At 35.3% G+C, this 24,713-nt stretch overlaps 1 protein-coding gene across 1 annotated transcript; it reads left to right on the forward strand.

Annotated features, from left to right (window-relative positions):
- The first annotated feature begins 7,149 nt into the window (after window positions 1–7,149).
- FGB (fibrinogen beta chain) lies at window positions 7,150–21,424 on the forward strand. Its single transcript, XM_001375638.4, has 9 exons — window positions 7,150–7,289; window positions 7,555–7,575; window positions 11,883–12,077; window positions 14,303–14,486; window positions 15,578–15,805; window positions 17,124–17,237; window positions 18,696–18,821; window positions 19,126–19,411; window positions 20,754–21,424. The coding sequence occupies exons 1-9, from the start codon at window positions 7,221–7,223 to the stop codon at window positions 20,983–20,985; spliced, it is 1,455 nt and encodes a 484-aa protein (XP_001375675.3). The 5' UTR covers window positions 7,150–7,220; the 3' UTR covers window positions 20,986–21,424.
- Window positions 21,425–24,713: the final 3,289 nt, after the last annotated feature.

Raw genomic sequence — 24,713 nt, forward strand, 5'->3', positions numbered from 1 at the left:
CAATTCATTTTAAGCAGTCTTTGTATATTTAGTCAACAAACATTTATATAGAGCTTACCATGTGTAGATATGAGCACAGAAAATAGAAAGAACAACAAGGAGCTTTTCTAATGGGGAGGAAAGCAACAAATAAAACATATATTGTCAACATGGAATCTAGAAACCCCCAAACTTGTAGCCTGTAAATCTTAAAATTTCAAAGACTTATGAATGTTAAAAATTTTACTCCACATTTGAGGAATCCCCCAATTCCCTACTTGAAATAATTCCCTACCAGATAGTGAGAACTCTACTTGAATGTGAAAACTCTTTGCTATGGGAGGATCTCTACCCCATCCCTACTTGGGACTACTTTAGGGGAGAAAACTCCTTGCTATGGGAGGACCTCTATTCCACCTGTACTTAAGAATGCTTTAGGGCAGAAAACTCCTTGCGAAACAATGAAAGTACTTGAAAACCATACTTATAAAGGAAAGGAGTTCTTTGAGCCATGGCTATTTTTGGAATTGATACAATGGGATGCTAAGTGCCTATAAAGGTGGGGCAACTTGTAAACTACTTAGACCTAAAAGGTGAAAACTTACTCAGAGGTTTTCTTTTAATGAAATTAGTCTACACAGCAGCATTTTTTTTCTGATTTACTAAAGAGATTAATCTACTCAGCTGTGAATTCAAAATGGGCTGTCTTTTGGAAAATATCTACAGTGATTGGTAGATGGAAGAACTTAGGGGAGGTGACATAGGAGATTTTGCCCTTAAAAATAACAGCTCAGAGAAGAGCTGGAGTTCATTCTGAAACATTCAGATTGAGGAGGACTCATTCTGAAACATTCAGATTGAGGAAGGACTGATTCTGAAACATTCAGATGGAGGAGGGAGCTGGTGAAAGCAGTTGAGATGATGCTGGCCTGGTGTCACTAGAATCCTTGCTTAGGCAGACCTTGTGGTGAGTGTTAAAAGACTGACTGACTGATCTCTCTCTCTTAAGACTCAGGTCTAGGCCATGTTGGCTTAAGGCTCTTCATACTTATTTCCTTTTCTCTCTTTCTCTCTTTTCTTTAATTCCACATTTGTATTAATTAAAATCTCTATAAAACCCAGTTGACTTGGGTATTTGAATAATTGGGAATATTTCCCTGGCGACCACCTTATATTTGATATAAAAACCAAGACACTGTAGTGAAACATATTTGCTGCAGTCAAATTTACTCACCCTCTCTTATATCTATCACAATTTATATCTTCCACCATTTTAACTCACTACAGTTTAAGACCTCAACCATTTAAAATCTAACAAGCCTTGTGCCAGATTCTGAGTAAAGGGCCAAATATTGGACTTATCCCTATCCTGATTAAACAGTAGTTTTTCTGATTAGTTTGGTAATTCTGTGTTATTTCCAAGTTAACAAAACAAAATTGAATGTGCCATTTTCTTGGCTCAGAACTTTACTATTAGTACCATCTCTGTGGTATGTTGCAAGCTAGGAGAGCTACTAAAAGAGACTTTCTGTGATTTGAGATTATAATCCCTGATGTCATCATACAATTTATATTCCAAATGAAGGATAGCCAGCAAGATATATGGAATTTAGGGCTGGATTTTCCTCTCTTATTTAGGAGGAAGCAAAAAAGAAGATTGTCCTACTATTGTCTTTACCTTTGGACCAGTTCATCTCTTTTACACCTAAATGAATTTGAAATGTAACAAGTAAGAATTTGAAAGAGATTTTCGGTATACAATTCATGCAGAGTGAGTGAGAAGAAATATGAGAGCAATTTATATGATAACAACACAAAGACAAACAATTGGATGCAGAGTAAAATAAGCAGAACCAGGAAAACATTGCATACAATAACAGCAATACTGTAGAATGATCAAATGTGATAGACTTTACTATTAACAGCAATACAGTGATCCAGAACAATTCAGAGGGACTTATGAAAAAAGAATGCTATTCACTTTCAGAGAAAGAACTGTTGGCATAAGAATGCAATAGAAGCACAATTTACCATTTGTTTATTTAGTCATATGTTTTAGGGTTTGGAATTTATAACATTATTCACTTACAAAAATGAATAATATGGAAACGTGTTTTGAATGATAATATATGTATAGCCCAGAGTGAATTGCTTGCCAGCTCTAGAAGTGGGAAACTTCAGAAAACAAAATTTTGTGGAAATTTGTTTTTTAAATGTTATAAAGAAAAGAAAAAAAGACATTTGAAAGATGTCATAGTATCTTATATAGAGGACTCCTATCTCACATATTTAGAGAAATTTGTCAAATTTATGGGTTTAAGAGTCATTCCCCAATTGATAAATTGGCAAAAGATACAAATAGACAATTTCCAGATGAATAAATCAAAGTCATATATAGGCATGGGGAAAAAATGCTCTAAATCACTAGTGATTAGAGAAATGTAAAAGAAAACAATTCTGAGGTATTATCTTATATCCATCAGAGTGGCTAAAATAAAAAAGAGTAAAATGATAAATGTTGGAGAGGATATGGAGAATTGGGGATACTAATACACTATTGGTGGAACTGGAAACTGCTCCAACCATTTTGGAGGTCAATTTGGAATTATACCTAATGAGTTATAAAATTGTGCATACCATTGCTGGGACTATTTCCTGAGGTGATCAGGGAGAAAGGAAAACAACCTATATGTTCCAAAATATTTATGGTAGTTCTCTTTGTGGTGGCAAAGAACTGGAAACTGAGGGGATGTCCATCAACTGGAAAATGGCTAACCAAATTATGATATATAATTATGATGTAAAACTACACTGTAAGAAATGATGAGCATATTAAATGCTTTTTGTTTTTTTAAACCCGTACCTCCTGTCTTAGAACCAATACTATGTATTGTATGTATTATGAATTACATTTTGTATTATAATAGTAATGCATAATAACAATAGTAATGAACTATGTATTGTTAAGGGTAAAATTTAGGGTTATTGACCGATTACATTATATTAGTGGTCGCCAGGGATTTAAATTCAATCTCAATAAAATACTCAAGTCAGTTTGGGATTTTTATGGTGGTTTAATTACAATAGTAGGAAGAAATTAAGAAGAAGAGAAGAGGGTAAGGGGAATAAAAACTGCTCTGCCTGAGGTTAGCCAGGCAAGAGTTCAGAGGCCTCAACCAAGGGGCCTCTCCAGAAAGCCAAGGGAATGGGGAGCAAGTCTTATAACTCACCACATGACTGTCTAAAAGGAAGCAATCTGAGGAGCTCCTCAAGGCTCAAGTTCCAGGGCCAACTCAGCCAAAGCTACAAATGCCACTGAGCGAGCCCAATGCCCCCACGAGAGAGAGCCTGGAGAGAGGAAGTGAGATGAAATAAATCGGCCATTCTTTACATCACTTCCTGAGTCTCACATGCACCAATGGTAGCTTAAGCTTGATTTAGGACAGCCCAGGGGATCTGTCAGTTGTTTCTGATTTGTCACTTGCTAGCACATGTCTGCCATAGGCCATCCTCCTCACAGTTAATCCTTAAGTGGGGGTGTATACATTCCTGGTTGCTAGAATTCTAAAGACTAAGTAGGGTTGAGTAAATCTAAAATTCACAACATAGATTCTAAGACAGAAGAGCAATAAGGGCTAGGCAATTAGGGTTAAATATCTTGCCAGGGTTACACAGCTAAGGAAGTGTCTGACATCATATTTGAACCCAGAACTTCATTTTGCTTGACTATACTTATCAGTTATAATTGATTTTCCAGTATTTTTTAAAGGTGTATATAAGGAGGTGCAGAGAAAAGCCTTTGGTAATTAACAAAATTAAATTATATCTATATGCATATGTGTATATATACATATTTACACACAGACATGCATATATATGCTGACACTCATATAATTAATACATAGTGACAAATATAGCATATACATGCACTTACATTTATACATTTGGGTATATTTTCACACACATTTTACACATATATACAGATATATACATGTGTCATGAGCATATACATTGTCTGTCACTTTTTGGGCTATTCAATCACTGGAGTAACCAGTAAAGGAAACGTTTGGAGATATACTTTCCTCTTTGCCAAAGAACACCAAGTGCTGCTCTAGTAGTCTTTATTTGTAATGGTACCACCACAGCCCTTGGAGTTGCCAACCATAACCCAAGAGGCTTTGACCCCAGGAGTTCTTGCTCCTCCCATGGCAGTAATCACACTGGATGGATTTATCTTTTTTTTTTTTTTTGGTCACTGATTTACTGCCCTTGACTTGTGTAATGTGTGGGCTAATGCATACATACACTGCACTATTGCCCTATTGATCAGAAACACAGTAAAGCAAACAGTACTCCCATTTCTAGAACATCCCTTTTATTTAATTATTTCTGTAAATGCAATTCAGCCCTTCTATTTCTGTTTGAGAACAAAATAAGTTGCTTTGTCTTTTTGTTAACATGTTTAATATAGTGGGATGTAACTACAACAGACAGTACAATTGGATACAAGCCAGTTCTGTAGACAAAACAGCCACTATTACACCATAGGAACCTGAAAAAAGAAGCAATCATAGATAGATCAGTCAGTACCTGAACTTGCACTTCAAACATATACGGGATTAGTCTAAATTATTTCTAAGACCCTTTCTAATGAAATTTTAGCACTTTATACTCCTTTACTTTCTTTAATATTCTCATGATGTGATTATTCTCTTTTACTCATGTACTTATTTATGCTGGGTTTGAGAAGAAGCATGGCAATGGAATAAAGTGCTTGCCTGAGGAATAGATACATAGAGAGAGAAGCAGTGATAGAAAGAATTGGTATATAATATACACAACATCAGTATATTATATATGTGTATATATATATATATATATATGTGATTTGGCACCTCTAAACTTCATTTACCCTTTATATACTATTTTTTCTCACTCATAATGTGGGTAACAATAAATAATTTATAAATAAAATAATTTATATTTCAGAGTTAAAAAGATTTTTTCATTACCCCAGGGAAAAACCAGTGAAATGAGAAATTTTGGAAATCAAATGATATTTCTCCATTCCTACCTGATAGGTAAAAAATCAGGGTTCATATAACCAATTAAAACATGTAATTAATGTTCCACAGAACCATAGCTGATCTTAAGGTAACTTATTTAAAGTAAAACAATGACTAGATAACATTATTGTTGGGAAAAGACTTTAGTTTTTACCCCGGCATATTATATCAATATGAATATGTATTTTTAAAAAATAAGAACCTTTATTTTACAATCAGTTAACACAATTCATTTATGTAGGGTGGGTTATTTTTCTTCTGTTTTAAAAGCAATGTCTTGTCATGAAATATTTTCTTGTGTTTTCAGTTACATTGCTAAATAAATATATAAACATAATAACCCCCAAATCATGTTTTAATGTAATAATCACACAACTACTATACAAAGCATAGTTTGAGAAGAATTTCATGAGGTTTGAAAACTGACTTTTGATTTCAGTGGACATTAATTTAAAAGACTTGGAGATAAATTATAAAATATAAAAAGAAGAAACAAATTTTGTGTTTTTCTGATATCATTATTATATTATCTTTTTGAAGTAGTTTTTTTATATCTATACTATCACCCAAATTCAAATAACATACTCTTATTTAAGTTTTAAAAAGCAGAATAACTTTTTATTAACTGCCTTTTTCTACTTCCACAAGAGAAGTCCTGTATTATTGCCTACAAAAATAAACATACAAACTTAGATGTTAAATATGTGTGATGTAATATGTGATATGAATATTTCATAAAGACTGCATCATTTACTTTTACTTTCTAGATTTTAGTGTAATTTACTTTTTTGTTGATTTGTGTCTGTAATTAATAGCTAATATTTATATGATGCTTTAAGGTTTACAAAGTGCTTTACATATGTTACCCCATTTGGTCTTCACAATAACCTTGTAACATAATTTTACAGATGGGAAAGCTAAACCTGAGAAAGGTTTAATGACTTGTCCAGGTTTACACAGTGTTGAGGCAGAATTCAAACTCAGGTCTCCCTAACTCCAAAGTGCAGGATCTGTTAATGTGCCATCTAACCACCTGTTAATTCTGATTATAACATTTAAAACTAAAAAAGATGTGGCTGATTGGAAATCACCAAGGTAATCATTTTTATTGTGAGAACCATGTGAGAACCATGACAAGTGGAATGGACAAAAACACATGATAATGCCAGCTAGAAAAAAAAAAGATTAAAAGGCTCTCAAGGCAAACATTTATCCCAGATGTATCCTATTTTCCACCAATTTTTTACTGTAATCATTATCTTGAACTAGGCACTGGTTGTCAACCAGCTATTTTCATAATAATATAATTTCATAAAGCTTTAAGCTTTTATATTGAACCTTTTCATTTGCTTCAAGAAAGGATAAAATAAGACATTTTCTAAAGAAAACAGAACCCTCTTAACCTTTCCCTCCATAATATTTGCTGATTAATATTAAGAAGTGTGTTTTCTTGTAGAAGAATCAAATATTGTATTTGTAATGCATCATTATTAGGGGCTAAAAATGCAATGTGCAGAATCTTTGTTCTATTCCTTACTGGTATTGTTTAACCCACTTCTACTCTCCAGCCTGGATTTACTCATTTGTAAAATTGGAGGGAAGGGCATGAACTATGAACCCTGAAGTCTCACCTAGTTCTGGCATCCACTAGGGATATTTAAAACTTAAGAGGTAGCCCTTGAAAAATAAACATTTATAGAATAGAAATAATGAACTTACTATTGAAACCACTGCCTTATGGATAGCTTAAACTTCAGGGAGTTGATTTGTGAAATTGTATACATTTGGGGAGAAAATCTGTAACTTTTCTATTTGCATATTCCTTTCTGCACATGTGCCTGAATCCAGATTAGGATAGCTAGAAAGTGACACACACTGTTTTCGGGAAACCCTGGATTTCCCTTTATCTTTCCAAATTGAAGGATTTAGAGAACTTTTTGTAGGGCATCTAAATGAGGCCATCAGGTATGACAGAAAATATGGGTTGCTGGGAAGATATTGCTCAAGTGTTTTAAATGGTTCAACCAACGAGATTAAATATTAACTGGAGACCTGACTAGTTCTAATCTCAGGTCTACCAAACTACCCAGTGTATATAAATAGGATTGACGATCTCACTCTCAGATCCACTAGCAAAGGGTAGTTACTCTTTGGATCCTCTCAAAATCTTCTGCCATGAAACGTCTTTTGCTGCTCCTGCTCTGCGTTTCCATAGTTAAATCCCAGTTCGATTATGATGAAGAGGTGGTTATTATAAAAATATCAATGATAGTTATTGTAACAGAATTAATATAAATTCTGATGATAGTAATTATGTATGTATATTTTATAATAACTAAAAATAATTCATGATTGCAAATTTTATAAATTTGGTTAAACCATCAATTTGAGGAATAATTTTATTATGACTTTCCATGGAAAATGTAATTAATTTCTTTATGTAAAAGGAAGGTCTTTTTCTTACTGTTCTATTATAACTTTTTTGACTTTTCATTTTTCTTTTCTTTAGGGAGATGACAATCCACAAAAGGTAAGCTATATGTTTGTCATTTACTTGTTTTACTGCATATAAAATTTAGTGTGTTAATATTAACAAAACAAGAAAAATATCATGAAAATAGTACAGAATAGAAATCAGAAAACTTGAGGACAAGAAGCAGGTAAAATGTGATCAATGGGTATATAAAAAGCTTACCTGTCAAAGAAGAAAAACAGTATTTAGAAACTGAAAGAAAGGGGGTGGTTGCAATAATCAGCAGTGATTTAAGAAAATAGGCTGTCTTATTAGAAAATGAATGCTATAATTCTTATTGTGTTTCCCTGTAGGTATAAGGAATATTATGAAGCAAATAGTCTAATTGATCTATTTGAAAAAATATATTTCATTTAAGCATCATATCTTAAATTATCTTATTTAAAAATTAAAGAACAGATTAGAAGGAATTTGTAAAGCTAAAATAACATTTGTAACAAAACCTCTTGATATAAATTTAAGAACTGGTTTTATTAGCCTTATTTTATAGATGAAGATAATCAGTGATAGAGATGAAAAAGTGACTCCTTTAAGCTTCTTTAATGAATGAGCATTAGGATCTGGAGGAGAGCCAAATTTTTCTCCATCATTCTATAAAAAGACAGTTTTCTGATTAATTTGATTCATGGAGATAGAAGATTTGGAGTTCAGGCTTCAAAGTGAATTTTTTTTTTACTTGTATTATTTAGCTAGGTCATATTCATGGTTAAATTAACTGACGCTATAATTGTGAAATCTCTATTTTGTACTCTGCCATTGCTGTCTCAATCTCACTATACTATATAAAATATTTCTTTAACATAAAAACATAAAATTATTCCCACTCAAAGTCTATAAACTGATTAGATAAATCTTACCACACTGCTTTGAACAGGGCCACACGGTTTCTTTCTACAAGACTTTTAATTATTTTGAGAGCAGAGTTCTTGCCTCAGTTTTTTTTTCCATACAGTACCTAATATGTTTTGTTGAATAAAGTGCTGAAAAAATACATGCACAAATGCATTATAGAAGTGGCTATTCCATGGCTTCTGTGGTCAACATATAATGAATTCAATTGATATACTTGATATCTTTAAAGATGCTTTTGTGGGATGATGTGAACTACCAAGAGACACAGAATTGATCTATATTTTGAGACGTTCTCTATTTTTCTTCTTTTTTATTACCTTGAGAAACAATTACTTTTTCAAAATTAGCAAATACTTTCAAGTGCCGAATACATTCAGAGTTGCTTTAAATAAGAAAAAAATCATGGTCTTTGATCCAAAGAAAGTAACTAAGTGAAAGCAGATCCTGGCTACCATGGGATGGTTTAGGAAAACAATTTTGATGGTAGACTAAAAGAGCCAAGAAATCAGTGACTGAGAATTCTAATAGCTACTTTTAGAACATGCAGTGCTCTATTACTCTTCTGATCTTGTTATACATATTATGGCATTCATAGTTAATACTTTCACCTTAATACATAGATATATTGTGTTGATACCGTTGGAATTTACAGGGCTTAGACAGCCTAATTTTAAATACATAGAACCTGTTCCAAAGAATGGTCAACCAAGGGTGGGTACTTAGTAAATAAAGTGGGCTAACTGACATTAAGGGCCACTAGGTGGTGCAGTGGATAGAGGACTAACTGGAGTCTCATCTTTTTTTAGTTCAAATGTGCCCTCAGACACTAGTTGTGTGATCCTAGGCAAGTCAATTAACCCTATTTGCCTCAGATTCCTTGTCTGTCAAATGAGCTGGAAAAAGAAATGGCAAACCACTCAAGAAAACCCTAAATGGGTCCCAAAGGGTGAAATACGACTGAAACAAAGGAACAACAAAATGATACCAATCCTTGTTGAATTGTGCCACCACTCACTGGTAGATTTCTAGTGTTTTAGATGTAAAGAGTTGGTCTCATTGCTTTCGTATCTAGAAACACTTTCTGTTTGTAGATGGAGGGACTATTTATACAGGTTGCTGATGGTAGAGACTCTGCTTGCTTGATTCCTGTGCTGAGGAGTTACTGAGCAGTTCCAATAACTTATATGCCCAGTTGGTCTCCGTAACTTTGAGCTGATCTCTTAATTTTCTAGGCCTGTTTCCTCCATTTCAAGAGAAGGAAAGTCAATTCAGGAGATATTTATTAAGCACTGTTAAGGGGCTATACGGGGCATTCAAGAGAATAATAGAGAGCTTGATCTCAAGGAGCTTATAGGTGAATCGAAGGGAAACCCTTGTTGACAAGTAACTATGATACAAAGGAACATGCTCTCTGGGCAAAGGGGAAATCCAGACAAAGTTCTCTAAGAAATCTGAAGGGAATTGTCAGCAAGGGTTTCTTGAAGGAGAGGAGCATGAAAAAAAGGAGGAAGAAAGGGAGAGGGTAAAGGAAGGAAAGAATGAGCTTCAACAAAAAGTGATAGATGGATAAATGGTAAGAAGATAAAGGAAGTCTTAGTTAATCTTTTTTTTTTTTAGTTAAATAAAATGATTGTCTCTCCTTTAAGGGGAATCTTGTTCTAGACTGGGGTATGGCATAAACAAAAGCATAGGGGCAGCTAGATGGCTCAGTGGATAGAGCACTTAGCCTTGGAGACAGGAGGTCCTGAATTCAAACCTGACCTCAGAAACTTCTTAGCTGCATAACTCCAAGCAAGATACTTAACACTCATTTCCTCCCCCTTACTGCTCTTTTGCCTTACACGCAATGCTTAATTCTAAAATGAAAGATAATGGTTTAAAAAAAAATAAACAAAGGCCTAGAAAAATATGAACAAAGACCCAGAGGGCAAAATGAGAGTGCAAAAAAAAAAAGAATTACATTTTGGCTGGAATTCAAACTACAAGATAGGAAATAGTATAAAATAATATTCAGGAGATAGATTAGAACAAGATTGTGAAGGGCCTTGAATGTCAATATCAGAATATTTTCTGCAGTAAACCTTCCATTAGAGCCTCTAGAGGTTTTGGAATAGAGGAGTGTGACATGATCAGATACTTTGGGAAGATTATTTAGTCAGTGATGTAAAAGGATTGCCTGGAACCATGAAAACCGTGGAGGAGGTTATTATAGCCATCTCCAGGAGAAAAGATTGCCCAAAACAAGGGTTTATTGCAGAGGAAGAGAGAGATCTGCTAGCAATATTACAGAAGTAGAATAATCAGAGGCTGGATGTATGCAATAAGGGAATGAGAAGAGTCAAAGACAACTGAGGAAAGGAATCTTAGTAGCTGAAAGAGTTTTAGTGCTTTGAACAGAAACAGAACAGTTAAAGAGAAGAACACATTTGAGGGAAAAGATTAATTCAGTTTTCAACACATTTAATTTATGGAACTGGTAGAACATTCAAATGAAGTGACCTAGTATGGAGTTGTAAATATAAGACCAAAACTCTGGCGAATGTTTGGTGGGGCTGGAAAAATAGATTTTGAGGAGTCGTGAGTATAGAAGTGATCACCGAAGTAATAGAACTGGGTAAAATCAACAGTGAAAAGATGGAAAAGAAAAGAGCCAAGAAAAAAGAACCTGGGGAAATTCTTATATTAAGGATCAAGAGAAAATGGAGAAGCCAGAAAAAGAGACAGAAAAGAAGTAGGAAAAGAATGAATCATGAGAGTAGTGTCAGAGAAGCCAAAGGAAAAGAGATTATCAGCAAGGAAAAATTCATTCAGGTTGAATGCTATAAAGAGGTTGAGGATAGAATAAAGGTCACTGGATTTAGCATTAATGAAGTTGGTAGTGATCTAGAAAAGAACTGTTTCAGGACTGTGGTGGAGACAGAAACCAGGGTGGAAAAGGTTGAATAGCAATTGGGCAGAGAATAAGGAGAAACGTAAACTACTCTGTATCAAAACTGGATAGAGAAGGGATATGAGGTAGAGGTAGAGGAAAAGAGAGACAGAGAGGATGAGGAGAAAGAGACAGAGACAGAGAGACAAGGAGACAGAGAGAGAATATTAATTTAAGAGAGTCACAGGGTCAAAGGGAGAGTTTTTTTTAAAGGTCTAATTAGATTAGAGTAGGAGTTCTTGTCATCTATAAACTTAAAAAACAATTTTAGAAGTATAATTGGCTTTCCAGTATTCCCATATAATCGGTTTCCTTTTGTAACCCTGTGTATTTTGTTTTGGGAAATTAAAAGCATTATTCTGAGAAGGGGGTCACTAAATTTCGTCAGATTGTCAAAAGGGGTCTCTGACACACACAACGTTAAAAACCACTGAACCAGACTATCAATCCCTAAAAGTCTCTTGCGAGTTTAAAATGTTATGGCTCCTGACTATGAATCTTCTCTTTCTCTTGTTCCATGAAGCCTGGAGTGGGTGCTCGGGGTCATCGGCCACTAGATAAAAGATGGGAGGCAACTCCGACTTTGAGACCAGCTCCACCTCCCATCAGTGGAGGAGGGTACCGGGCTCGTCCATCCCAACCTCAGGCTTCTCATCTCAAGAAATTGGAAAGAAAAGCACCTGATGCTGGAGGCTGTCTCCATGCTGACCCCAATATGGTAAGTGCAATGAAATCACTGGCAAAATTGGTCATAGCCAACGAAGACAGTCAATGCTTGGAAGAAGACTCAGGGCTATAGAAATATCCTCATGACCCGCATTAATTAAGAGTTTTGCTTCATTTCTTTGGTTTTACTATTAAATGCCATAAATGTACTCATTTCTGGTTCAGGGTTGCAAGAGGAATTGTAATTGAGTGACACAACACAGCAGGAACCCAGGAATTCAGTCCTTAGGATTTCCTGGTTTTGCCACAGTGAGCAAAACACCAACTTGGCTGAGGGGAAGAGGAGAGTGAGAGAAGAAAGTGGAAAAGAAGAAAGTTTCAATAAAACATTTTTAGAATAACAGAAAAGAACAGAAGTTTTATTGCCACCAGCTTAAGTTTCATACATACTGAAGAAAACTATGTTACGGCAAGTTTACAGTTTCATATAGAGGCTTCTGTTCTTTGTATATTGAAAAAGTCATTTGTTCAGTTCATAATAAAAAGAAAAAATTTTAAAGCAAGTTGAAAATAATCTATGGTAGCTTCTCCTGCTGTGATATATTGAAAGGTCTTTACTCTTATAACCTGGCCTTTTATACCTATACACATTTATTTTCACAGATTTATATGATATGAAGAAAGCTTTGTTCTTGATTTTAGAGATAGGTATGCCTTAGGAGGATGCGTTGAAGAAACTAAACTTGGGATGGATATGCTGGAGAAGAACAAAGAGAAGGAGGCATGGCTGTTATAAAGATGTATTTAAAGAATAATTGTCTCAGCAGGAGAAGAGTTTTGGTGGGGGCAGAAGGAGAGACCAAAAATGTTGAAACTGTTTTTAGATGTAATTGGGAAAAATAAAATAAAATTTAGGAAAAAAAAAAAAGAGTAATCATCTGAAGAAGGAGTTGACTTATTCTGCTTGGTCCTAAAGAACATAGCTCAAAGCAATAGGTGGAAGTCCTAGAGATGGATTTAGGTTTAAAGTGACAAACTTCCTGCTAATTAGAGTTCTCCAAGATTAGAACAGGCTTCCCTAGGAGGTAGGATGCTCTTTCTCCCTGGGTCTCTGTCTCTGTCTCTGTCTCTCTTGTCAAGGGAGGGATGGGTGACCACTTCTTGGAGAGAGGGTAGAGAGGAATCTGTATAAGTACTATTTGGACTAGATGACTTCTGAGATTCTGTGATCTTGAGAGGAGAAAACTAATCAGTTATTATTCAGGGAAACATGGAACATTCTAATGGGTTCATTTTATTTATTCATTTTTTTAAACTCTTACCTTCCATCTTAAAATCAATACTGTGTTGGCTCCAAGGCAGAAGAATGGTAAGGGCTAGGCAATGGGGGGTTAAGTGACTTGCCTTGGTCACACAGCTGGGAAGTGTCTGAGGTCAGATTTGAACCTAGGACCTACAGTCTCTGGGCCTGCCTCTCAATCCATTGAGCCACCCAGCTGCTCCGGGTTCATTTTATATCTACTTTGCATAAAATATTTTAAAGAGTCAAACTTAGAAGTAGTAATCATATTTTTAAAAATTTGTTATTTTATTTTAATAACAAATTTCCACACAAGTTTTCTGAAGTTATATGATCCATATTGTTTCCTTTCCTTCTTCCCTCCCCTCTCCCAATGCTGACAACCAATTCAATCTGGGTTATACATACATGTGGTCATATTTTTTAAACCATTGTACCCTGCTGGTACCATGTGGTGAAAGCAACCAGGAAAGTGTAGAAGCAGAGGCCTCTTTGTCCACATATTCTTATCCAACAACTATTGAATTTCCTTAGTAAGTGAGAAATCCAAAATGTACATTTCTATTATCCATATTTAGGATAAATATATAATGTGAAAACTCTAAAGATTTTTTCATTACTTAAGACTAACTTCCTGACTTACAAGTCCATACGGTAAAAATCTGCCACTTCCTTAGAGAGTACTTAAAATTAGCTTTGATGGTAAGACAGTTTTTATTTCTGTTATTTCCAAGCAATACCCTTCTTTGGAGATGAACGAGAATGGTCTGCAATGGTGGTAATATTTTCACATTGCCTCTGCATGAGGTCAATCTTGTGTTTGACTTTTTTATTTTTTTAACTAAAAATGAAATTAATGACTACCAAGATAACTAGATTAAAACTGAACTCTTATTGTATTGTTTCAATAAAAGGACTTATTTCAAAAACTTCTGAATTCATGTTGAAGGTTTCTAATGCCTATCTTTTTCTTTTAGGGAGTGTTGTGTCCAACAGGATGTGTGCTACAAGACACATTAGTAAAACAGGAAAGAAATATCAAAACCACCGTAAGAGATTTGGGTAATGAAGTCGATGAGCTTTCTCAGAGTACCTCTACCAGCTTTCAGTACGTAGGGACCTTAAAAGAATTGTGGGCCAAAAAACAGAAGCAAACAGTAGGTAAGTACCATTTCTCTTCCATCTCACACTAAAAAAATTAAGGTTGTGACGCAGTGATGGTTGAGCATGTTCATAGGTATAGAGAAACTTAAAACCCAGAGAGTGACTCACCCAAAGGACTTAAAATAACTGACAAAGCCCAGTTTCAGACTTAAGCCCCAAGAACCATTTGTCTGGAGATGATGCTCTGATCCCTTCCACTAGTGATCAGTAGTTCTTGACCATTTTACAGAACTGGACAGGTTTACATCTACTGTGTCCAGTTACTAGTATCTTGTCTCCTTTCCAGGTCTTTTCACTTATGTTCTCATGTAATTTTCAAATTGGTTTCCATCCCTTAGAGGAATGGCTATGCCAAACTTTATCTTTTCGTTTGTTTACATGATATTATAGTAACTTAAAATTGAGTAACAATTATGTAAGTTTTCTAAAGCAAGAACAACTTCATTTCATCAGCACTTTGATTGCTCAGGGATCCTGCCTGAGCTGTTAGCAGCATTCCACAGTTTGTGATGAATATGCCTTTCATCTCATCCTCATACCCAATTAGAGGCCAGACTTGGTATTTTCTATAAAGAATTTGTTTCTGATTTCATGTTATTTTATTCTCAGTCAAATAAAATTTCCATTCTAACTCAGAAGATGTTACATATATCGTCTTCAAAGGGGAAATATACCAAGTTCTGCAGTATGTGGAAGGTTGCAATCCTAAGGCTGAAGATACACATTCTGCCTTTTCCATGTTTCCTAATAAAAGACAAACCTCAGCTAATTCTCACAGATCATCATTTTTATTCAGACTTAATCCTAATGACTCTATTATAAAAGCTCAATATTACATGGATTCATATATGACACTTCTCTTCCCCTCAACATTCAACGTAACAACTATGTAATACACTAAAGCCAGGTTAAGTTTATGGGCAAGTTTTAGTCACGTCTCTTTACACCCACCTTCTACAAGATTTTAGTGTATTCAATGTTGTAACACAGTGTCTGGCACATTAGTGCTTAATAAATGTTTGTGCACTTGTATTTAGAATCGGAAATCAATGGCCTTTCCTATCATTTTCTTTCTTTCCTTTTAACAGACAATCAAAATGCAGTAAATGGGTTTTCCTCTGAACTGGAAAAGCATCAAATTTATATCCAGGAAACTGTGAACACTCATATCCCAAATAACCTCCGAGTACTTCGCTCAATCCTGGAAAACCTAAGAAGCAAAATACAGAAATTAGAAAGTGACGTTTCAGCCCAAATGGACTACTGCCGCAACCCATGCTCTGTCAGCTGTAATATCCCAGTGGTTTCAGGCAAAGGTATGGTAATAGCTAGCATCATGCCTTAGTCTTTGATAGAAACTTCCATTCCCTTAACAACCAGAAGGCTACAAAGGAGCTTAGGAAGCCTCACTTTTCCTCAATCGATGATGATCTGGGGTTATGTTATCTCATCTCTAGCCACAGAAATGGGGTGCATTTGTGGCAAGTTGGGTATGAAGGCAGTGGCAATAATATGGAATAGAGAAGAAAGAATGGTAGATGTGTGTGTTTGTAGTATGTTTGTTACAAGCTTAGATGTAAGTTATAGACTGAAAAAGATAAAAAAGCTTTGACTTTCAAGGGATTATTTAAAGTAGGAATTTAATTAGCTAGCCTATACATGTAACATATATGTAAATGTGTACATACATGTAAATATATTTGTACATACATACATACATATACGAGACTGAGTTTTCCTATCATGCCCAAGTTGGCCATGCCAATCATGGTCCCATTCTCAACATCAATCAGCTTGGAAATTTTAACCTGTGCCATTTTCCTGACTTGGGCCAGCTTGTCCTCACACAGCTTGATGGCCCTCCTCTCCTGGGGATTTACTATCTTGGTGCCCCACTTCATGAAAACACCTGATTGACTTTACTTCTATTACACTTCAGAACTCCCAAAATCAAGTAATCTCCTCTCCCCCAGTAGTAAAGATAGCAGGTATATGACACCAACCCTAGCTTGTATTATATTATTATTTTTAAATACCAACAATGGTAACAATTACCCACGTTATGGGCAAATTTATCTTATTATAATATTGAAAATCATAAAGACAGATATGCTGTTAATTTGTTGCCATGAGGACAACACCTCACCGAGATACTACATATATCCACTTTTTAATAATAAAATAATATATATATTATAATAATATATATTATTATTCTATAATATAATATATATAATATATAATATAATATAATAATAAAAATAATAAAATAATAAAAACTTGTTCTTCTAGATGTATTGTCTTTATGAATAAAAACTGAATTGTGGCATTATTGATTTAGAGGTAAAAGAGACCTTAAAGGTCACCTAGTCTGCTTCCCTCATTTTATAAATAAAGCATTTCCCTTATTTATAAAGGCTCAGGGAAATCAAATGACTAAGGAAATTTATTTTTCTTTTTAATATATTTATTGATAAAGATTTATAAGCTAAGGTATTGTGAAATCAAGCCAATATCTTTCCTTTATAATTTTTCAGAATGTATATAATAATCTCTACCAAGACATTATAAAGTTATACATTTTCTTAAGATAGCAAAATTCCTTGGATAACCTGATTGCTTTTATGTTTGCAGAGTGTGAAGAAATTATTAGGAAAGGAGGTGACACATCTGAAATGTATCTCATTCAGCCCGAGGGTTTTGCCAAACCATATAAAGTTTATTGTGATATGAAGACAGAAAATGGAGGTGAGTACATGCTTCTGTGAAATTTTTTCAAAGTAATAATGAAATAAAATACATTTACATTAATAATATTGTATTAATAATTAATAAACTACATTTACATTAATAATATGGCATTAATATTTGTGGAACCTGGACTTCAGAATTGAAGAAGTTTGAACTATTATAATTGCTTTGCTGAATTGTTGATATATTAAATAATTATGATATTGTAAAATTTCTAATTGCAAAGTATCATTTTTTTTAAACCCTTACCTTCCATCTTGGAATCACTACTGTGTATTGGTTCCAAGGTAGAAGAGTGGTACAGGCTAGGCAATGGGGGTTAAGTGACTTGCCCAGGGTCACAGAGCTGAGAAGTGTCTGAGGCCAGATTTGAACCTAGGACCTCCCATCTCTAGGCCTGGTTCTGAGCTACCCAGCTGCCCCCTGCAAATTATCATTAAGTACATTTTAAAATAATTGAAAAGTATCATTAAGTACAACTTTGATATAATGGTAGGATCAGGTCGGTTCACTTTTGCCAAAGACCTTAAAATTTATTTTTCTTTAAACATTGCTATAATACTGATTTTTAATATTTACTAGCATTATGTCCAAAAGAAATGCAATTTCCTCAAAGTGGTTTTAAACTTACAGAATGACAACTCATCCACCTGTGACTCAGATAAGTCTAAGAAACCCTTAAAGACGAAGTGATTTGTCTGGGTTACATAGTTAGCAAGTGTCAGAGAAGGAATTTGAATTCAGGATTTTGTTCACTACTCCATGTTATCTCAACTATTATTGTCAAAAATAATCTGAGTATTATATAATTATGTACTTATATCTGTCCTTTCTTCAAGAATTTTATAACCTACTACTTTGAATCTAATTATAAAGAAATCATTACAATATTTTATTTTTGCTTATAAGATGATTTTATTAGAAAGAAAAAGAATTTTATCAAAATTTTAGTTTTTGCAGACAGCTGAGTGGCTCAGTGGATTGAGAGTCAGGCCCAGAGATGGGGGGTCCTGGGTTCAAATCTAGCCTCAGATACTTCTTAGCTGTATGACCCTGGGCAAGTCACTTAACCCCTAATTGCCCAACCCTTACCATTCTTCTGCCTTAGAACCAACACACAGTATTGATTCTAAGACAACAGGTAAGGGTATTAAAAAACAAAGGGTATTAAAAAACAAAACTTTGTTTTGTTTTATACCAGTTTCCCCAAAGATGTAAAATACCTATGGGTTTTTGGAGACTTTGGGTAAAGTTGTACACTTGATATTTTAAAAGGATTGGAGCTTGATTTTTAGGTGTGTATTATGTTTTAAGCATAACTTTTAAATTATTTTCAAGAATGTTTGAGCACCTACTCATGGTGACCTTTAGATATCAATTAAAAAGCACACAGACTGTGAAGTAAGATTATTTTAACAATCAATGAACACAATCTTGGTTTCTCTCTCATCAAAGGATGGACAGTAATCCAGAACCGTCAAGATGGTAGTGTTGACTTTGGGAGAAAGTGGGATGCATACAAAAAAGGATTTGGAAATATTGCAATCAATGAAGATGCAAAGAAATACTGTGGTTTACCAGGTACATTTAAACTCAAAGACCTTTTGAAAAAGACCTTTTGAAAAAAACGTTTCTTTTTTATTTAGAGAATATATGTGCTTGTCAGCATTTTTACTACTCATCAAATGTTACTTAAATATTGATCTCTGCAACATTAGGTTGGCCTTTTATAAAGCATCTTAATTGTCAGGCATTTACTGTGAGTTTGCCAGTGTTGGAGAAGTTAAATAATCAGGGGAGGAGGAAAATTATAATCAGCTGGAGTAGGAGCAGTGGTAGTTTTCAAATATTTTAATGGGGGGGGTGTTTTATTTTTTTCTTAAAGGTGAATATTGGCTTGGAAATGATAAAATTAGCCACTTTACCAAAATGGGACCCACTGAACTTTTGATTGAAATGGAAGACTGGAAAGGTGATAAGGTGAAGGCTCATTATGGAGGATTCACCGTACAGAATGAAGCAAACAAGTACCAGATCTCTGTTAGCAAATACAAAGGAACTGCCGGCAATGCCCTTATGGATGGAGCATCACAACTGGTGGGAGAGAACAGGACCATGACCATTCACAATGGCATGTTTTTCAGCACATATGACAGAGACAATGATGGCTGGTATGTCCACATTTTCATTTCATCTTTGAAATATAGCACTAAGCATGTCCCTCTGAGTCCTTAACGGTGAATGCGACACATTCTCTGGATATAGTGGATCATTCATAAGCTTGGGTTTCTGATACTTTAAGAAGGTATTCCTATAATAAATGGACAGTTACAGTATCTCTGATAACCTAATTCTTGCACTCACCTTTCTGGTAACCTAAATAGTTCTATACTGACCTGCAATTGATTGTTCCTTTACAAAGTGATGAGGTTGCTACTCCCTTACTGAACTTAAAACTTTAGCTTCATCAGGACAATGAGGGAGAGCCCCATTTTATTATGGAACAAAAAAGATCTATCTCTGTTTCCTCATAGTAGGAACTAGAGAAAAGAAAACATCCCACACATGCCTAAATAGAGCAACCTTCCAGGGTATTCCTCTGCCCATGAATTATTTTATCCCTAAAGCAGATACAGCTGGGGAGAAGCTGGGCAGAACCAACTGGTGCCATGCGTAGACAATAATTTTGCAGCATAATTCATGTGCAACTCCTTTCCATGTGGATAAAAGAGGGAGAGTTAAAAGCAGAATCTAGCATTATGGAATATTTTAACATCAGGGTAAGGGAAGCTATTTGAGGTTGCCAGCAGAGCCATAACTAGGATGGAGTGAGAGGGATATTACCCCAGAGCATGGAAATTCCTAGAGGATGGACAGCAGTTGTGTAGAAAATAATTAGCATGAAGCAAAAATAAAAAGTTAAAGCTCCCTAACTGACCTGGCTCTATTGCTTCTCTAGCACTGGCCTCAGAGTGTCCTGGAGTCTTTTCCCCAGAGGACCTCATATGCCAGCTTCTTTCCACCTCCTTCCCCTAAATTTGTCTTTTAAATTGACTTCGGGGCCCACTTTATGTGGCTCATTCTGGCTTTTTTATGAATCTGGCTCCATCCAGGTGCCAACACTACTCACTGTGGCTTTGATTCTATAAATTTTGTTCCCACTCTCTTCCCAGGAGCAATAAACAGTACACTCCAGGAAGTCACCAGACCTGGAGTGCTCATCATTTAGATTCCAGATCATGCTCTTACCATATTTAGTGAGCTAAAAAAGGATATGCAAAATATTACCTAAAAATCAGATGCTTCTTTGTCATTACTATAAAATGGAGGAAATTCTTAGAATTGTTTCTTGATGGGAAAATAATTTTACATCTAAACTTTTTGACACATGACACATTTTTTTTCATACTGAATAAATGAACATGGAATTTTCCTTCTTTCATAAGATTTATATTTAATATGTGTAATTGATAGGATTCATGTATTATTAACTACTAATATTTCTCTTTTCAGGGTAACTGCAGATTTGAGTAAACAGTGTTCTAAGGAAGATGGTGGTGGATGGTGGTACAACAGATGTCACTCAGCTAACCCAAATGGCAGATACTATTGGGGTGGGCATTACAGCTGGGATATGGCAAAACATGGTACAGACGATGGAGTAGTGTGGATGAATTGGAAGGGGTCATGGTACTCATTGAAGAAAATGTCTATGAAGATCAGACCATTCTTTCCACAACAGTAATTCCAAAAACCAACAGATTTTTTAAATCTTTCCACATGGGACAATGGATTTTTTTATACATTGTTATTAGAATTTTCCTTCACATATTGGAAGCAAACCTCCAAAAGGTGATTGGTGTAACATAAATTGGGAAAGTTATTCATGATAAAAAACCATTAAATACCATCCATATAACTTTATTTTATATTTTTGATTTGTATTTTTTTCAAGAAACTACCATAAAGAAAATTGGGATAACAGAATCAATAATAAATTTCAACTCTGCCTAGTCATAAAAAACATTAAAATAAGTGGAGGAATGTTATATGGTTATGAAAAATCTGAGGCAAGCTAAAAGCTGATGTTTCAAACTCCATGAACCATATTTATTTATGCAAGTTCTGTGAGAGAATGTTTTCCAAAAATGTGTTAATTAAATAAATACCTTTCACTGCAATAAGTTAATGTGTTCTTATTTCATAGCAGAGTATCATAGATTAAGAGCTAGAAATGATCTCAAACTAAGGCTGAAGGAGGTCAAATTATTGGCCAGATTACACAGCTAATAACTGACAGAATCCCATTTTATACCTACATCCTTTGAATCCAATGTGCTTCCCTTTGTACCAAGCTAGTGCTTCCCTGAATTTATTGACTCAGGTTTAAAGTATTCAAGAAAGTAGAGAGATTTAAATTTGCCACTACCCTGAAAGTTGCCACTTTTGTCATTTGCTCTGGGCAGGGGGTAGGAGCAGGATTATAGATCATCAGGGCAAATTGTCATGAAGCTTGTAATTTTTGCATTTTCTAATGAAGATAGGAGAACCAGTGGTAGATAGCTGCCTGGGACACAGTAAAGTAATCTGTCTTAGAACTTCGCTGGGTCTGTGGTTTGTACATAGTCCAGACACGGTAAGTCTTAGACAAAATTGAGAAACAAAAGATTTTCCTTCTTTCTACCAGTCTTATTTTCATTATTTAACTTTTACTGTTCCCCTACCTTTTATTCCCTGCCCCCCCACATTACCCCAGGTATTACCTCCCTGACCATACAAGATCTTAGTACTATTAGACTCCCTCCTGTAACCCTCAAACTCATTGAAATGTACTTGTTCTATAGTTCCTTGGAACCATAGTATGGGGCACAAAAGCAACTGACCAGCCACATGGCCATAGTCACTGAATTAGGCACCGATTACTACTCCAGATAGTCTAGATTTATAAATCAAACACCAGCTAAGCCCACAATCCAGAGTTTAGGATTTATCAGTGACCCTTACAGCATCAATAGCTACAGTTGGTAGGACCAGCTGTGCCAGCTAGCCCATAAAAACAGCAAAAGTTGAAATAGATCATTATTGACAAAGAATGGAGGATGAGAGAGGCTTTGGATGCAGCAAATTTGACTTCATAGTCTTTCCCGAGTTTGTGTTTTAGTCTTTCCTGTTACCAAAATAGCTTTCTTCATTAAATTTTGTTGTTTGCTCATTTTCCAGCCTTTTTATTGTCTTCTGACTTTACAAAATGGCTACAGGTAGACTCAGTTCCTGGGGTGATGCTGGGGATATCCCAAGCTTCAGGTTCTTTAGGCAGCTTTTTTCTTTAGAATTAGCTCTGGGAATCTCCAAGTTTTCAGTTCTAAGGTGGTATGATGAAAGGAGAGCCAGTGCTCTGGCTTGTGAGCAACCACAAGCACTCTTTTCCATGCTGCATCCCTAACCAAGGTCCCCTCCTCCCCCTCTGGTCACAAGCACTAGTGTGGGCTCGTACTCCTTCTTGCCCTGGGACTGTGACCTGGATCTGAATATGGGCAATGCAACAACAGAGTCTTACACGCAGAGGTGGCAAAAGGATCCCTGTGACCCTCTTCTGACTAGTTGCCAATCGCCTCACTAGCTTGGGCTGAGAATTCTAGAAACTATCACCACTGATTTAGCTAGTCGAAGTCCTATGCTGGTTTGCCACAGTGGAGTCTGCCTTGGCACACTGTGCTCAATTCCCAGGTGAGTGCAACAGAGACTTCCTGCCAACCTTCTATGCTGTCTTTTTTTTTTAACCCTTACCTCTGCCTTAGAGTTAATACTGTGTATTGGTTCCAAGGCAGAAGAGTGGTAAGGGCTAGGCAATGGGGGTCAAGTGACTTGCCCAGGGTCACACAGCTGGGAAGTGTTTGAGGCCAGATTTAAACCTAGGAGCTCCTGTCTCTAGACTTGACTCTCTATCTATTGAGCTACCCAGCTTCCCCCCTTCTATGTTGTCTTGGACTGAAAATTTTATTTCCACCCATCCTTTTGAAGGTTCTGTCACTCTAGAATTCATTTTGAGGGATTATATCAAAGTTTTGGGTAAGTCATTTGGTAGAGAACAGACAGATCCATGTACCTTCTCTGCCATCTTAGCTCTGTTCCGTTAAAACAAAACAAAATAAAACTTTCAACAATTAGAAATATTACAAAGTGGAAATGGGCTTATTACTACTTCAGGAGTAATTGGCATCCTAGTTCATTGGAAGTCTTTGGGTCTTCAGGTAAAGAATGTATTACCATTTGTTGTAGAGGAGGATCATTTTAGGACTAGAAAGTTTCTAGAGTCCCTTCTAATTCACATATTCTATAATTTTGTAATTTGCCCAGTTTACACAGTAAATAAATTTTAGACATAGAATTCCCACTTAGTTCTCCTGTCTCTGAATCTGATGTTCTTCTACTATGCCAAACTACTACTCTTCATCTATGCTATTGGGAAAGTCATTGACTTTCTTAATATCTTAATTAATTAATATCTTAATGGAAGATCCCCAACTTTTACCCCTATGTAAATGAACATAATTCGTCTCTTTCCTTTTGGGGGAAGAAATCAATATTCCTTGAATAGTCAGAACTTACAACTCAGACTTTTTGGATTCTCAAGACAAAAATACTCAAAACTTTTCAGCTTAATAGAGCTTTTTAAAAACCTTTATGCCACAAAAAGGCATTGGAATAGAACTTTAGTAGAAGATTAATACAACAAAAATAACAGGTTTGATTTATTTGGTATAAGGCTCAAATGAGATGATGTATAGAAAGAGCTTTATAAATATAAAATGCTATTATGATTTTTTATTTTTAGGGCCATATTAATAAGGAAAACACTTCTTTAGCATATTCCTTTTTTTTAGTTCAACCCCTCTTCTCCCTCCTCATACCATGGAAGACATTATCTGGCAAAATATATAGATTATATCTTTTATCTTTCCCCTTCTCAGTTCATTCCCTGAGGGTTAACATTTACAAGTTATTCTTCAAATATTAAATCTGCAGCTGTATATAATGTTCACTTGGTTCCACTTGCTTCAGTCTTTATTATCTCATGTGGTTCTTTCCAAGTTTTTAAAACATTAATCTGCACATTATTTCTTACGGTGCAGTAAGATTCCATCACAATCACGTACCACAATTTGTTTAGCCATTCCCCAATTGATAGACGTCCCCTTGCTTTTCAGTCCTTGGCCACCACAAAGAGAGCTACTAAAATATTTTGGAACATATAGGTTCTTTCTCCACCCCTCACCCCTAATGTCTGGGTAATAGACCCAGCAATACCATTGAAGATATACACAGTTTTATAGCTCTTTGGGCATAATTCCAAAATGCTCTCCAAAATGGTTGGATCAGTTTGCAGTTCCACCAACAAAGTATTAGAGTCCCCACTTTTCCACATCCCCTCCAACATTCCTCATTTTGATCTAATGGGTGTGAAATATTATC

The sequence above is a fragment of the Monodelphis domestica genome, chromosome 6 (assembly GCF_027887165.1).
Source record: "Monodelphis domestica isolate mMonDom1 chromosome 6, mMonDom1.pri, whole genome shotgun sequence".
Classification (NCBI taxonomy): Eukaryota; Metazoa; Chordata; class Mammalia; order Didelphimorphia; family Didelphidae; genus Monodelphis; species Monodelphis domestica.

Coding starts and splice junctions, on each gene's coding strand:
- FGB (XM_001375638.4), top strand. CDS start 7,221: ATGAAACGTCTTTTGCTGCTCCTGCTCTGCGTTTCCATAGTTAAATCC. Junction 7,290..7,554: donor AGTTCGATTATGATGAAGAG/GTGGTTATTATA, acceptor TCTTTTCTTTAG/GGAGATGACAATCCACAAAA. Junction 19,412..20,753: donor GACAGAGACAATGATGGCTG/GTATGTCCACAT, acceptor TTCTCTTTTCAG/GGTAACTGCAGATTTGAGTA.